This window comes from Eubalaena glacialis, chromosome 6, assembly GCF_028564815.1.
Source record: "Eubalaena glacialis isolate mEubGla1 chromosome 6, mEubGla1.1.hap2.+ XY, whole genome shotgun sequence".
NCBI classification, from domain to species: Eukaryota; Metazoa; Chordata; class Mammalia; order Artiodactyla; family Balaenidae; genus Eubalaena; species Eubalaena glacialis.
In genome coordinates, this window is record NC_083721.1 from 112632191 (window position 1) to 112646720 (window position 14530).

General features: G+C 33.5%; 1 protein-coding gene across 1 annotated transcript in view; it reads right to left on the bottom strand.

Annotated features, from left to right (window-relative positions):
• The window catches only part of LEKR1 (leucine, glutamate and lysine rich 1), a 218398-nt gene that overhangs the window by 125087 nt on the left and 78781 nt on the right, over nt 1-14530 (bottom strand). The window contains exon 3 of the mRNA XM_061192760.1: nt 8532-8707. Within this exon, the coding sequence (XP_061048743.1) occupies nt 8532-8707 (176 nt within the window). The remainder of the gene's footprint in view (nt 1-8531; nt 8708-14530) is intronic.

A 14530-nucleotide genomic window follows, 5' to 3' on the forward strand; every position in this document is an offset into this window, starting at 1 on the left:
CACTTGTTGAAAAGGCTAGGCTATCCTCTACTGAATTGCTGTGCACCCGTGTCAAAAACGAGTTGGGCTGTATAAAACATATAAGCTACAAGGATATGTTGTAAAATACAGGGAATATAGTGAACATTTTATAATAACTATAAATGGAATATAACCTTTAAATATTGTGAATCACTATGTTGTACACCTGAAACTTATAAAATATTGTACATCAACTATACCTCAATAAAAAAAAAAACCCAGTTGGGCATATTCGTGTGGGTCTAAATAAATATATATACACATATATTTAATTTTAACATTTAATTGTGAAATAATTGACATTCATCACTGTATAAGTTTAAGGGGTACACCATGATGGTCTAATTTACATAGAGTGTGAAATGATTACCACAATAGGTTTAGTAACACCCATAATTTCATATAGATACAATAAAATGAAAAAAAATTCTCCTTGTGATGAGAACTCTCAGGATTTACTCTCTTAACAACTTTCCTATATATCATAGAGCAGTGTTAACTATACTCATCATGTTGTACATTATGTCCCTAGTAATTATTTATCTTATAACTGGAAGTTTGTACATTTTGACAACCTTACGCCAACTCCCCCTCTCCCTCCCCACCTCCACCTCTGATAGCCACAAATCTGATCTCTTTTTCTATGAGTCTGGTGTATAGTTTTTCTTGTTTGTTTATTTATTTATTTATTTAGATTCTACATACGAGGAGATCATACAGTATTTGTCTTTCTCTGACTTATTGGGGTGGCCAAAAAGTTCATTCGGGGTTTTCCATAAGCTGTAACGGAAAAACCCAAATGAAATTTTTGGCCATCCCAATGTTTCACTTAGCATAACATCTTCAAGGTCAATTCATGTTGTCCCAAATGGTAGGATTTCCGTTTTTATGGCTGAATAATATTCCATTGTGTATATATATATACACACACACACACACACACACACACACACACACACATTCACCCATTAATGGATACAGGTTGTTTCCATGTCTTGGCTATTGTAAATAATGCCACTATGAACATGGGGGTACAGATATATTTTGGAGTTAGTGTTAATAAACTTAGGTAAAAGCTTAATTGAATAGTCAAGACAACAAACTAGAAATAAGAAACAGTAACAAAATAAAAGGGTGTCATTATAACTGACATTAAGCCCTTATAATTTTTGTAAATAGGAAATAAACCAAAATAAAATTATAACATTTTAACAGTTTTAAAGTATAAAAAGTTCATTTCACTATTTATACCAGCATTGTCCAATAGAAATACAATGCAAGCCACATATATACATTAAAAATTTCTAGTAGCCACATTAAAAATGTAAAAAGAAACATGTAAAATTAATTTTAACAGTGTAATTTAATTCCACATATCCAAAATACTACCATTTCAAAGAGAGGCTAGAGCCACATTCAAAGTGCTCAATAGCTCTGTGTGGCTGGCGGCTACCATATTGGACAATGTAGGTCTATATACTTCCTAGGCTTTTGGTCATCTTTTTGTGTAGGTGTGATAGTTACTCAAGCTTTACAAGAATTAACCTTCAAAAGCATTACACTCTATTTTCTCTGAATCTAAATTTAAGATAAAGATTATTTACTTAAAATTTTATATTGTGAAATTGGCATGTTTATATATTTACTAGAACTGCTGCTAAATTTAAAGTGTGCTCAAATTGATCAGAGATTATAAAAAGGCAAGCATCAGCATATTTGTAGTTTTGCATATACTGATACATGTTTGTATATATGTGCCCTGAGGCTTCGATTGTGCTGATAACATTGAGTAAGAAGAAATTTTTTTTAAAAGAGGGGGAAAAACCCTTACAATAATGTAGCTTCACTTTCACACACCCCAACTGTTATGGTCACTAAGCTCTTGCTTGGAAATTAAATATACTGTCCTTGTGTATGTATTTCCATCTCTGAGCTTCTGCAATCACCACTGTGTAATTTCCAAACAAAGCCCTCACACTTCTGATATAAAAGCGATATGATTTATTATAATGGTAAATGTTAAAGTTAAGGTTTGAAAACTACCTACTGTCTTCCCATGTTAGATAAAATGTAATACTACTTGATTCTTCAATACCACTTTTAGGAATTAACTATGTTAAAGAAAAAAATGGGACAAGATCATAGAGATGCATGAGTAAAGATGTTCACTGAAACCTTATTTATAAAAGCAAAAACTATGATCAACCTAAATGTCCACAAATAGAAAGCCAGTTAAATAAGTTAAGATACATTCCTACAATGAGATGTTATGTCAACATAGTTTACACAGTTAGTTGGCATGACTGTATATTTCCATGATATATTATTAAGTATATATATCTATGCGGTGAAAATAAAGATTAGAAAGTTCTATATCAAAATGTTAACAGCAGATATCTTTGTGTAATGAGATTGTAGATGATGTTCACTTCCTTCCTTGTTCTTTTTCTGTATTTTCTATGTGTTAACATTGAGGCTATTTTATGTTTATAGTCAGAAAAATCCTTAAAGGCATTTGAATTTGAGGGAAAAAAAAGAATCATCAAGCTTTCCATTTCCCTCCTTAAAGTTCAAAAAATAAGTTTCAAACAAGCTTTAAAAATCAGATTGAGAATTTTACTACTGATAGTAACCCATAGCTTCAGGCAGACATAACTCATAAACAAAGCCTCTCCTTTCTCCTTACTCTCTCTCCCTAGATATAGAAGTAATAAGTGAGCATTATCAAAAACATTTAGAAAATACTCAGAGGTTTTAAAAGGAACATAAAAATTATCAGATTTAATCTGGGTTAAAATTTGGGTGTCCTTTATTTCCATTTAAATTCTACAATGTTCACTGAGCACCTACACTGTGACAGGCAAAATTCTCTTAAAACACTAGGAAGACAGCATTCAGCAAAGCCATCAAAATTCCTGTCCTCCTAGAGATTATAGCCTAGTGTGAGGAGTCTGGCAGTAAACACATAAATCAGTAAATGGATAAGAATATTTCTGACAGTGATAAATGTTATTAAAAATGAAACAGAAAAATAGGATAGAGAAGTGTAAGGGAAGACTACTTTAACTAGGATGCCCAGCAAAGATCTCTCTGAAGAGGTGACATCTGAAACAAGACGTAAGTCATAAGAAAGGGCAGCTACTTGTTCTGGGAGACCCTTAGCTAATCTCCCCTTCATGTACCTGCAGTACTTCCCTTTGTCCTTATATTATATGGGTCACATTCAGTGAGAATAAAGTGAGTGAGCTTTTAAACTGAGGAAGGAGTAATATTCCTCCATGCAGAGGGGTTGTCAGTACCTCCTTGCTTTTCTATCTCTTTCTGTGATTGTGACATATTGCAGTCTATGTGCTCCTCTGTGGTTTACCTAAACTAAGTCCTAAAGTGGACAATTAGCTTAAAAGATTCCCCCAAAGAAATCATGCATTAGGGAAGATACTAATAATGCAACACAAATGAAAACAAAAACGGGTAGAGCTGATGCTTCTCCTATTCTGGTATGACTGAGTACATCATTACTGACATTATGAGGTAAATATTCTATAATAAGATGTGACAAGACACTCAAAAATGAGAAAATTATCGAGAAGTGATTTGAATGTGGATTAATATCCTCTATATTTGTCCCATTAAAATGGCTAAAATTTAAAAGATTGACAACACTAGGTGTTGACAAGGATATGGAGCAACTAGAACTCTCATACTTTGCTGGTAGGGATTTAAAAGGATCAACCACTTTGGAAAACTAATGGGTAGTTTCTTAAAAAGTTAAATATAACCTACCATAAGACCCAGCCATTCTACTCCTAGGTATTTACCAGAAAGAAACAAAGGCATACATTCATCAAAAGATATATGTGAATGTTCAAATAATGGAAATGATGCATAAAATACAGTATATCTATATTATTAACTGTAGTGGACACTGTCAGTGCCCTGCCCATATCCCTTGAACCTTTCAATGTTCTTCTACCGACTTCCAGTTCCCACTATTTGCATCTCTGTGCTGGAGGAATCTTTTCCCTGGAACTGCAGAAAGTAGCACTTCCCACCAAATGGCAGACTACAGGTGCCAAGGAGTTTACACTGTCTGGGAGCAGCCCTTAACCAATGACTCTTGGGAGTTGATGTCCAGCTCCCTTACTCCTTGAGTGAGGAATTCTGAGGCATGTGTTTCAAACCATTTCTCAGTTTCTTCATGGGATTAAGCTCCAGTTGCCCACTGTAATAGTGTAACCTTTATTGGCTGCCTTTCTGTCCCTATACCTGCGTGAACTTCACTTCCCAAATAAACTACGTGCACTTATACCTTTGATTCAATGTCTGCTGAACTAAAACACTAACATACATGTGATATTTTATCTATATTAATATTGATCTCAAAAACATAACTGAATGAAAAAAGCAAGTTCAAAGTATAAGATACCATCTATATAAAATTTAAAATCTAATGTAAAAATAATAAATACAATTAGTACATGCATACATATTAAAGTATAACAATACTTTAACAGTACTTTATATTTGAAATATATTTTCTTTATTTAAAAGGTAAAGTATTAAAAATTAACAATTTTTGCAGTTGAAAACATGGTTGTTATAATATTCATCTGTATTTGTCCAAATTTAATTCTCAAAATTAGTTAAAAATTTTGAGTATTGTCATATACAACTCATTTCTAAAGGCACATATTATATAATAAAATTAGGAAACTGAAGTTATATGGTTAGAATGCTTTCTTTTTCTAACATTTAACTATAAAAAATTTAAAATATACAGAAAGGTTGGAAGAACTGTACTGTGAACTCAAATATACACATCACCTAGATTCTCCAATTAACATTTTACTATATTTGCTTTATAACATAGCTATTCCTCTATCCATCTTACATATTTATGCATTTCAAGATAAGTCAATATATTTGACTCCCTAAATACTTCATCATGCACATTGTTAATTAGCGTTCAATATAGATTTCTAATTTTTGAGTGAAATATACCCACAAAGAAATGCATAAATCTCAAATGTACCAATAGATGAGTTTTGAAAAATCCATCACTGTGTAACCCAAACCTCTATCAAAATAGAGAGCATTACTATCACCAAAGAAAGTGCCCTCATGCCCCCTTTCCAGTCAATCCTCCCCTCTGAGGTAACTTCTGTTTTTGTTTTTTTTTTCCCACTATAGAGTAGTTTTGCCTATTCTAGAACATCATATAAATGGAATCTTACAATGTGCATTATTTGTGTAAGGTTACTTTCAGGCAGCGTAATATTTTTGATGTTTATCCAAGTTACTGCATTACTGTAGTTCATTCTATATTCCATTGTTTATTCAGCCGTTTTTTTGATAATCCATTCTACTGATGTACTTCTGGGCTTTTACCAACTTAAGGCTATTTTGAATAAAGCTTGAATAAAGTTGCTGAATATTTTTATGGGCATATGTTTTCATTTGGGGGAGATGGTAAATTCCAAAGAGAAGAATTTCAGAGACATCAGACAGATGTGTCTTTAATTTTATTTAAAAAACTGTCAGATCCTTTTTCAAAGTGGCTGTAACATTTTATACTCTCACCAATTTGTTTGAGAGTTCCAGTTGCCCTCCTTCCTCACCAAAATTTGCTGTTGTCATTTTTTTTCATTTTAGCCAACCTAGTGTATATGTACTGGTATCTCACTGTGGTTTCAATCTGCATTTCCCTATGACTCATAATGCTGAGCACCTTTTCATGTCCTTATTGGTCATTTGTGTATCTTTCCTTGTAAAGTGTCTATTCAAATCTTTTGGCCATTTTTGGTTGGATCACTTGTCCTTTTACTATTGACTTGTAGGTATTCTTTATGTAACCTGGACAGCAGTCCTTTGTCACAGATTTTTTGAATATTTTCTCTGTCTGTGTCTTACCTATTCATTTTCTTAACGGCATCTTTTGATGAGCGTAAGTTTTTAACTTGATTAAGTCTAATTCATCAATTTTTGTTCTTTTGTTATTCTTACTTCTGTGTACTATCCAAGAAACCTTCATTTACTATCAATTCATGAAGATATTTTCCTGTTTCTTCTTTTATTGTTTTAGCTTTTATATTTAGCTCTGATTAATCCTGAATTAATTTTTATGGAGTTAAGGAGTCAAGGTATATTTTCCTATATGGCTATTCAGTTGTTCCAGCACAGTTGGTTGAAAGACTTTCTTTTTCCCATTGAATTGTTTTGGTGCCTTGTCAAAAGTGAAATGATCATTATCAACAGGGGTCATTTACAAGGCTATTTTGTTCCATTGATCTATTGTTGATCCATATGCCAGTATTACACTGACTTGATTACTGTGATTTTATAATAAATCTTAGAGTCAGATGATGTTAATTCTCCATTATTATTAGCTTTTTATATAGCTTTTTGTATTTTTTTTAGTGGTTGCTCTAGGGATTATACATCCTTAATTTCTTAGTCTACATAGAATGAATGTTGCACCATGTCACATAAAATACAAAAAGCATGCAACCATATGGATCTATTAACCATATGGATCTATTACCCCATCCCCCTGTCCTTTATGCTCTAGCTGTCATATGTTAAATCAACATACTTTATAACCTCCACCATATCATATTATAATTCTTACTTTAAATGAGCATAGACAGTTTTTCAATTCAAAGGAAAAAAGAGTTTCATATTTACTGATATTTATTACTTATGGTACATTTTAACCCTTCCCTGGGGCTCTGTTCACTTTTTTCAGTGTTTATCTCTCTTCTTCAAATTGAATAATTTCTATTGATCTATCTTAAAGTTCATTGATTCTTTCTTTGGTAATCACAATATGCTATAAAAGTCTATCCAGTAAATTTTTATTTTAGATATTGTATTTTTTAATTCTTGACTTTCCAATTTTTAATAGTTTCTTGCTGAGATTTTCTCTCTTTTCATTCATTATTAGCTTATTTTCCTCTATGTCACTGAACATAGTTAACAGCTGATTTGAAATCCTAGTCAGCTAATGATATCATCTGGCCCACCTCAGGGTTGGTCTCTATTGACCGTCTACTCTTTTGAGTAGAAGCCATTTTCCTGTTTCTTCCCAGTTCAAGTAGTTTTGGATTGTATCCTAAACATTGTGGATGTTATGTTATGGAGACTCTGGATTCTGTTATGTTCCTCTAGAGTATTGTTTTTTTTTTTTTTTTTTTTTTGGTATTGCTTTGTTTTAACAGGTAGTTAACTTGGCTGAACTCAAATACTAAAGACTGTTTCCCCTAGGGTAGGTAGCAGGTAATGTCAATTGCTTTAGCTTTAGATGAGCTACTTAAGAGTCTTCCCTGTACACACATATTCTAGGGATAAGCCAGAGATTTGGGAAGAGTTTATATGCAAAATTTGAGCTCTCACTTTCTATCTCTTTTCAAGGATATCCTCTCACTTCTCAAAGCTGGGGCTGCCTTGATCTCTGTCCTCCAGTCTTAAAGCCAAAAAGACTATAGATTTCTATCAAAGTTCTAGCTTCCCTGCTTGGAATAGATTGTACCCTGCCCTCAATCTAATAGCCATAAAAAAAACACCAAGACAAACAACAACAACAAACAGGGAATTCACCCAGTGCCATCCCCTTCTTTCAATTAAAAAAATAATAGATTTTTTTAGTTCAGCTTTAGGTTCATAGTAAAATTAAGCAGAAAGTACAGAGAATTCCCAGATACTCCCTGCCCCCCACACATGCATAGCTTCCCCTACCATCAACATCCTGCATCACAGTGGTACATTTTTTACAATTAATGAACCTACATTGGCACATCATTACCATCCCAAATCTATAACTTACATTAAGGGTACACTCTTGGCGTTGTATATTCTATGGGTTTTGGCAAAATGTATAAGGACACCTATCCACCATTATACTATACAAAATAGTTTCACTGCCCTAAAATACTCCATGCTCTACCTATTCATCTTTCCTTCCTACCCTGGCAACCACTGACCTCTTTACTATTTCCATAGTTTTGCCTTTTCCAGAATGTCATATATTACAGTTGGAATAATCCAGTACATAGCCGTTTTAGATTGGCTTTTTTCAAATAGTAATAGGCCTTCTTTCAATTTTTCTTATGCTCCCTCCATGTGCTTGGTCTTGGTGACTCTCCAGTGTTTTTAGGTAGTTACTTTGTCCAGAATTTATAGTTGTTATCTGTGGGAAATCTGATCTAATTAGAGCTACTCAGCCATTAACAGAAAAGAAGTTTTAAAATACAAATTTGTACATTTAATAGGAATAACCAGACTTCTGGTCACAGTTCAAGATTGATGTATCAGAGCTTATCTTAGATCAGGCCTATAATTATTAAATTTCAGGGATGGAATAGATCTTAATGGTCATCTAGTATACTAACAAATAACAGGTTTAAAATTAATCATAATTCCCATCACATAAAATGAAGTATCATTATTTCATTACTTATGATATACCATTTACCAAAAAAAGGACGATTATGTTCTAAATATATATAACAAACCTGTCAAGGCTGTTTCACTTATGGATTTAATTTGTAGAAAAACTTCTCCTTTCAGTGAAGTCCAGTTTTGAAAATTATCATATACTTCATTTTTAATACTGGTTAGCTCCCTTTTACTAAAAGTAAGTAATGAAAGAGTCTTATTCCAGAGATACTTGTATTCTGTCAATCTCTGACTGTAAAGAAGTAAGGAAAAATTAGGATTTTTAAAAATGGCAAGCATAATAAAAAATATGTATTTGAAAAAAGGTTTTCTTTGAAAAATGGTTTTAGAGTGACCATACAATCTACTGTTTAAATGGAGACAGTTATGAAAGTAAAAGTAGGTGCTACCTGCATTTCGCTGAGATAACATATAAACTGGGGTTATCCCAGGAAGACTGAGGTATATGGTCACCCCAACTCATTTCCATTGTGCTATAATATTTTAACTATAAATAAAGATAGCTAACTACTTTCATACACATTTTTCTATTAATCTTTTAAAATTAATTTAACAGCAAACATTTAGTGAAGGAAATTCAGTCAAAAGTGACTTAGTCAGGACTTCCCTGGTGGCGCAGTGGTTAAGAATCCACCTGCCAATGCAGGGGACACGGGTTTGATCCCTGGTCCAGGAAGATCCCACATGCCGCGGAGCAACTAAGCCTGTGTGCCACAACTACAGGGCCTGTGCTCTAGAGCCCACAAGCCACAACTACTGAGCCCACGTGCCACAACTACTGAAGCCCGCGCGCCTAGAGCCCGTGCTCCGCAACAAGAGAAACCACCGTAATGAGAAGCCCGAACACCGCAATGAAGAGTAGCCCCCGCTCGCCGCAACTAGAGAAAGCCCGCCTGCAGCAATGAAGACCTAATGCAGCCAAAAAAAATAAATAAAATAAATTTTAAAAATTAAGAAGTGACTTAGTCACTGAGCCTAAAAGAGAATCTCAGATTTGTAGACAGCATTCTTCCTGTGCTATAGTCCTACAGGCAGTGTAAAACCTGGGGTAATAATAAATGAAACCTTTTTAAGTGACTGATCCAGTGCTTTTCCTACATCAAATGCCACAGCTCAAAGTAACCACATGTTTTTTACCATCTCAATGATTTTTATTACTTCAGATGTCCTGGGTATCATTTACCTAATAATCAAGCAAGATGCAGACAAGGATATGAGTGTTATCAGCAAAAAGATGATGACTGAAGCCATGGGAGTTAATTATTTGGTTAATATTTATCTACCTAAGTAGACTAAGATCTATTATGCAGAGACTGTATCTGTCTTGTTCATCAGAGTCTCCCTTGCACCTAGCACAGTACCTACCACATAGTATGTACTCAACACATATTGATGAATGAATGAATGAATGAGTGAAAAAAATAGATCACTCTGTTGGAGGAATAAAGAAGTAAGAAATACTGAGGATAAAATACTGTACAACACTAATATTTATGGGAATAAATCAGAAAAGAAACCCTCAAAGGAGACGAGAGAGGAGCAACCAGTGAGTTAGAAGAAAAGCCAAAAAGATAACATCGGAAAAGCCAGGGGATAAGAGAATTTAAAGTAGAGAGTAGTGGTCAGTGTCTAAGGCCTCAGACAGAGGCTGAACAGAGTCCATTATATCCGGTATTAAGGAGGTCTTTGGTGACCTCAGAGAGAGGCTTCAGGTAGGAAAAGACTGAGCAGTAAAGCAGAAGTGAGAAAATAGTTATGTGGTACCAGCAATCAAGAACCTTGATTGAGGCAGCAAGGAGAGAAAAAGGAAGATACACAGTAGAATGGTTTGTTAGGATGGGAGACACCTGAGTGTTTACAGAGCTGAGCAGACAGTATGAGTGCAGTCACAGAGGCCAAAAAACACAGGCAAGAGATGTGATCATTTCTTGTGCAAAGAGCTAGAAAGAAAGGACAGATGTAAAACAAAGGCTGAAAGATTAGCCTTTGCCGGGAAGAAGAAGGGTGGTGTCATTCTGTGTGGTTAATTAATAAGGTCCACCTGAGTGACCAAAAGCCACAGGGAATCCTCAATCAGCATGCAGACCAGGGAGCTAAGAGAGATGTTGATTTCAAAAAAAAAAAAAAAAAAAATCAAAGAAAGGGGTGGGGGTGAGGGAGGGATGGATTGGGAGGTTGAGGTTAGCAGATGCAAACTATTACATATAGAATGGATAAACAACAAGGTCCTACTATATAGCACAGGAACTATATTCAATATCCTGAGATAAACCATAATGGAAAAGAATATAAAAATGAATGTATATAACATGTATAACTGAATCACTTTGCTGTACAGCAGAAATTAACACAACATTGTAAATCAACTATACTTCAATTAAAAAACAGCCAAAAAAAAAAAAACAAATAAAGAGTCCAACAGATCACTAAAGCAAAGGGGAGCAATGGTGAGGATGGGAAGTTTGAATGCGAAGCCAGGAAGTGGTAAGACAGAGACAAGAACTATGAACTAAGTCAAGGTTAAAGGCCTAATGGGCCCAATGTAAGGCAGCTGCTGGGAGCAAGTCATGTACATGGGGGTCAAGGCCTAAAGGGATATTTAACAGAAGACCAGATACGGATGCATGTGCTTCTGTAGGGAAAAAAGGCAGGAAACAGAAAAATCAAGCCTCTTAGCAAAGAGCAGATCCATCACATTTTGTGCGGCCTAGATCTTACATGATTGGTGTGGATAGAGGGATGGCTTTCTTGTAAAAGATGACTACAAAATTAGGTTTAAAAGTGTGCACTTATAGATTGAGAAAAATCATTACAAATAAAATTGTAAAAGTTAATAAATCTCATCAATATCACAAAATACAGAAAAACAATATAACTTTTTAATAAGTAACAGCTCTACAATACTTTTTTTGTCTACAGTTTTTGGCCACATGCTTTACAAGCACCTTTTCATATGAGAACCATTTTATAATAATACTTTGTGTGGAGAGAATATAAAAATTATACAGCCTTTCATCTAGCAAGGCCATTAGTTTTATTATCCGTGGTAGTTTAGAAAGATTCTTTTAGCTTCCCAGCCCATTATTGGTAATATCATGTAAATATTAAGCATTGTCAAATTTGGGAAAATCCTTATAAAAATTTTTCATATATGATAAAATTTTTGGCATTTCAAGTTTTCTTGGAAAATGACATCTTAAATTGTCTTTGAAATGACGAAACTCATGAACCAGCTTATCTCAGATGTCCTTGAAGTGGTATACTATGATATTTATGTTATATTCAGTGATGTCAGCAGCTTTGGTCAAATCAGCAAGAAACTTAAATCTTTCTCCAATGTATTCAAATAATTAACTCCTCTTCATTGAATGGATTACAAAATAATCCAAGAGATTTTATTGAAAATGTATCTCTTATGATGTAATCTGAAAAAATGTTATAATTTGTTTTTTATGACAATAATTTCTATTGTTTAAATTGTTCATCTTTATTGCTTTTACTCCATTAATTCAAAAAAATTCATACACATCCCTATTTTTAGTCTGCAATGTCTTGCTTGTGTAATTGAAGCAGTCTAAAATGTCTTTCCAAATGGCAGTTATAATGTATATTCCCAAAACAACTTTCTCTCTCAGATTCCCCAAATGCCAGTGACTACTCCAAAGGCATACTGACATCAGAAGTAGGAGAAGGGAAATCAGAGTGCAAAGAGACAGAATTTTTACAATTATAATTTAAAACCATCTTACTTTTGCCAGGGGCCCTCCCAGAAGCTTGGAAGGGGGTCCTGAGTGAGGGTTCTGAAACTTAAGTATCATTTGACTCACAGGAAATACGCCTGTGTTGATAACTTTAACTCTCTTTGGGAAATACAAGGCAAGACACACAGCTGGTGAGAGATGAGTAGCACAAAGAATTTTAAGCAGAATATTGAGGATTTAGAATAGTATTGAAGAAATTGAGGGCCTGGTGTTTAACAACCTGTAAGTGGGTATAAAGACTGAGGGTTTTAAGGGTAAATAAGCAGAGGTAAAAGTAGCTGGAGTATTGGTAAATTCCTCTATGCAGAAACATACTCTATGAAGAAAATCCTAAAGAATACACACACACACACACATACACACACACACACACACACACACAAATACTAGAATAAATGGGTTCATCAAGATCACAGGATACATAAACCATGTGCAAAAACCAATCTGTTTACTAGCAATGATGAATCCCAAAAATAAAGTTAAGAAAAAAATACCACTGGTCATAACATCAAAAAGAATAAAATATTTAGAAATAAACTTAATAAAAGGAGTGCAAGACTTGTATACTAAAAACAAAACATTTCTGAGAGAACTAAAGATCTCAGTGGAAAGATATATGGATTCTTGGATTGAAAAATTCAACATTTTAAAAATGGCAATTCTCCCCAAATTGATCTATAGATTTAATGCCATACCTATCAAAATCCCAGTAGGCTATTTTTCAGAAATTGACAAGACGATCCTAAAATTTATATGGAAATACAAGGTTCCCAGAAGAGCCAAAACAATCTTGAAAACAAAGAAATGTTAAGGGCTTACATTTCTTGATCTCAAAATTCACTAAAAATTGTAATATTCAAGAGAGTGTGGTACTGACATTAAGAATAGATATACATCAATAGATGAATAAAATAGAATAGAGAGCCCAGAAATAATTCCTTCCATTCATGGTGAATTGATTTTAGGTAAAGGGACCAAGGCAACTCAATAGGGAAAGAATAGTCTTTTTAACAAACGGTGCTAGAATAACTGAATATTCACATTAAAAAAAAGATGAATTTAGATCCTTACTTTACATCATTCACAAGAGTTAAAATGGATCACAGACCTAAATGTAAGAGCTAAAACTGTAAAACCTTTAGAAGAAACTACTGGAAAATATCTTTGTGACCTTTGGTTAGGCAGAGTTCTTAGATACATTACCAGAAGCACAATCCCTAAAAGAAAACATTGATTAAACTGTATTTCACTAAAAATAATAACTTTTGTTCTTCGAAAAGACACAATTAAAAAAACGAAAAGACTTGCCACAGACTGGGAGAAAATATTTGCAAATCATATTTCAAATAAAAGACTCGTACCCAGAACATACAAAGAACTCTTATAATCTGATAACAAGAAAACAAACCAATGAAAAATAGAAAAAATATTTTAATAGATATTTCACCAAATAACCATAAAAATGGTTCATAAGCACATGAAAAGATGTTCAACAACAAGAAAAACCAATGAAAAATAGAAAAAATATTTTAATAGATATTTCACCAAATAACCATAAAAATGGTTCATAAGCACATGAAAAGATGTTCAACAACAAGAAAAACCAATGAAAAATAGAAAAAATATTTTAATAGATATTTCACCAAATAACCATAAAAATGGTTCATAAGCACATGAAAAGATGTTCAACACCATTAGTCATTTGGGAAACACAAATCAAAGCACAATGAGGTACCATTTCACAGCCTCTAGAATGGCTACTATAAAAAAAAGACAGATAATAAGAAATGTTGTCAAGAACACAGTGAAAGTAGAATCCTCATTCCTGGTAGGAATGTAAAATAGTGCAGCTACTTTGCAAAATAGTTTTGCAGTTTCTTAAAGGTTAAATATCAATTTACCATATGATTCAGTAATTCTACACTTAGGTATCTACTCAAAAGAAATGAAACATACATCCACACAAAGACTTACATGTGAATGTTTATAGCAGCATTATTCATAAGTGCCAACAAGCAGAAACAATCCAAATGTCCTTCAACTAATAAATGCATAAATAAAATGTATGTTCAGACAATGGAACACTATTTAGCAATAAAAAGGAACAAAGTACTGATGCATGATACAACATGGATAAACATCAAAAACATTATTGAAAGATGTCAGATATAAAAGACCACATATTGTAGGATTCCATATATTTGAATTGTCCAGAGAAATACAAATCTATAGAAACAGAAAGAAGATAAGCAATTGCCTAGGATTGGTGGTGAAGATAGAGATTGCAAATGGCA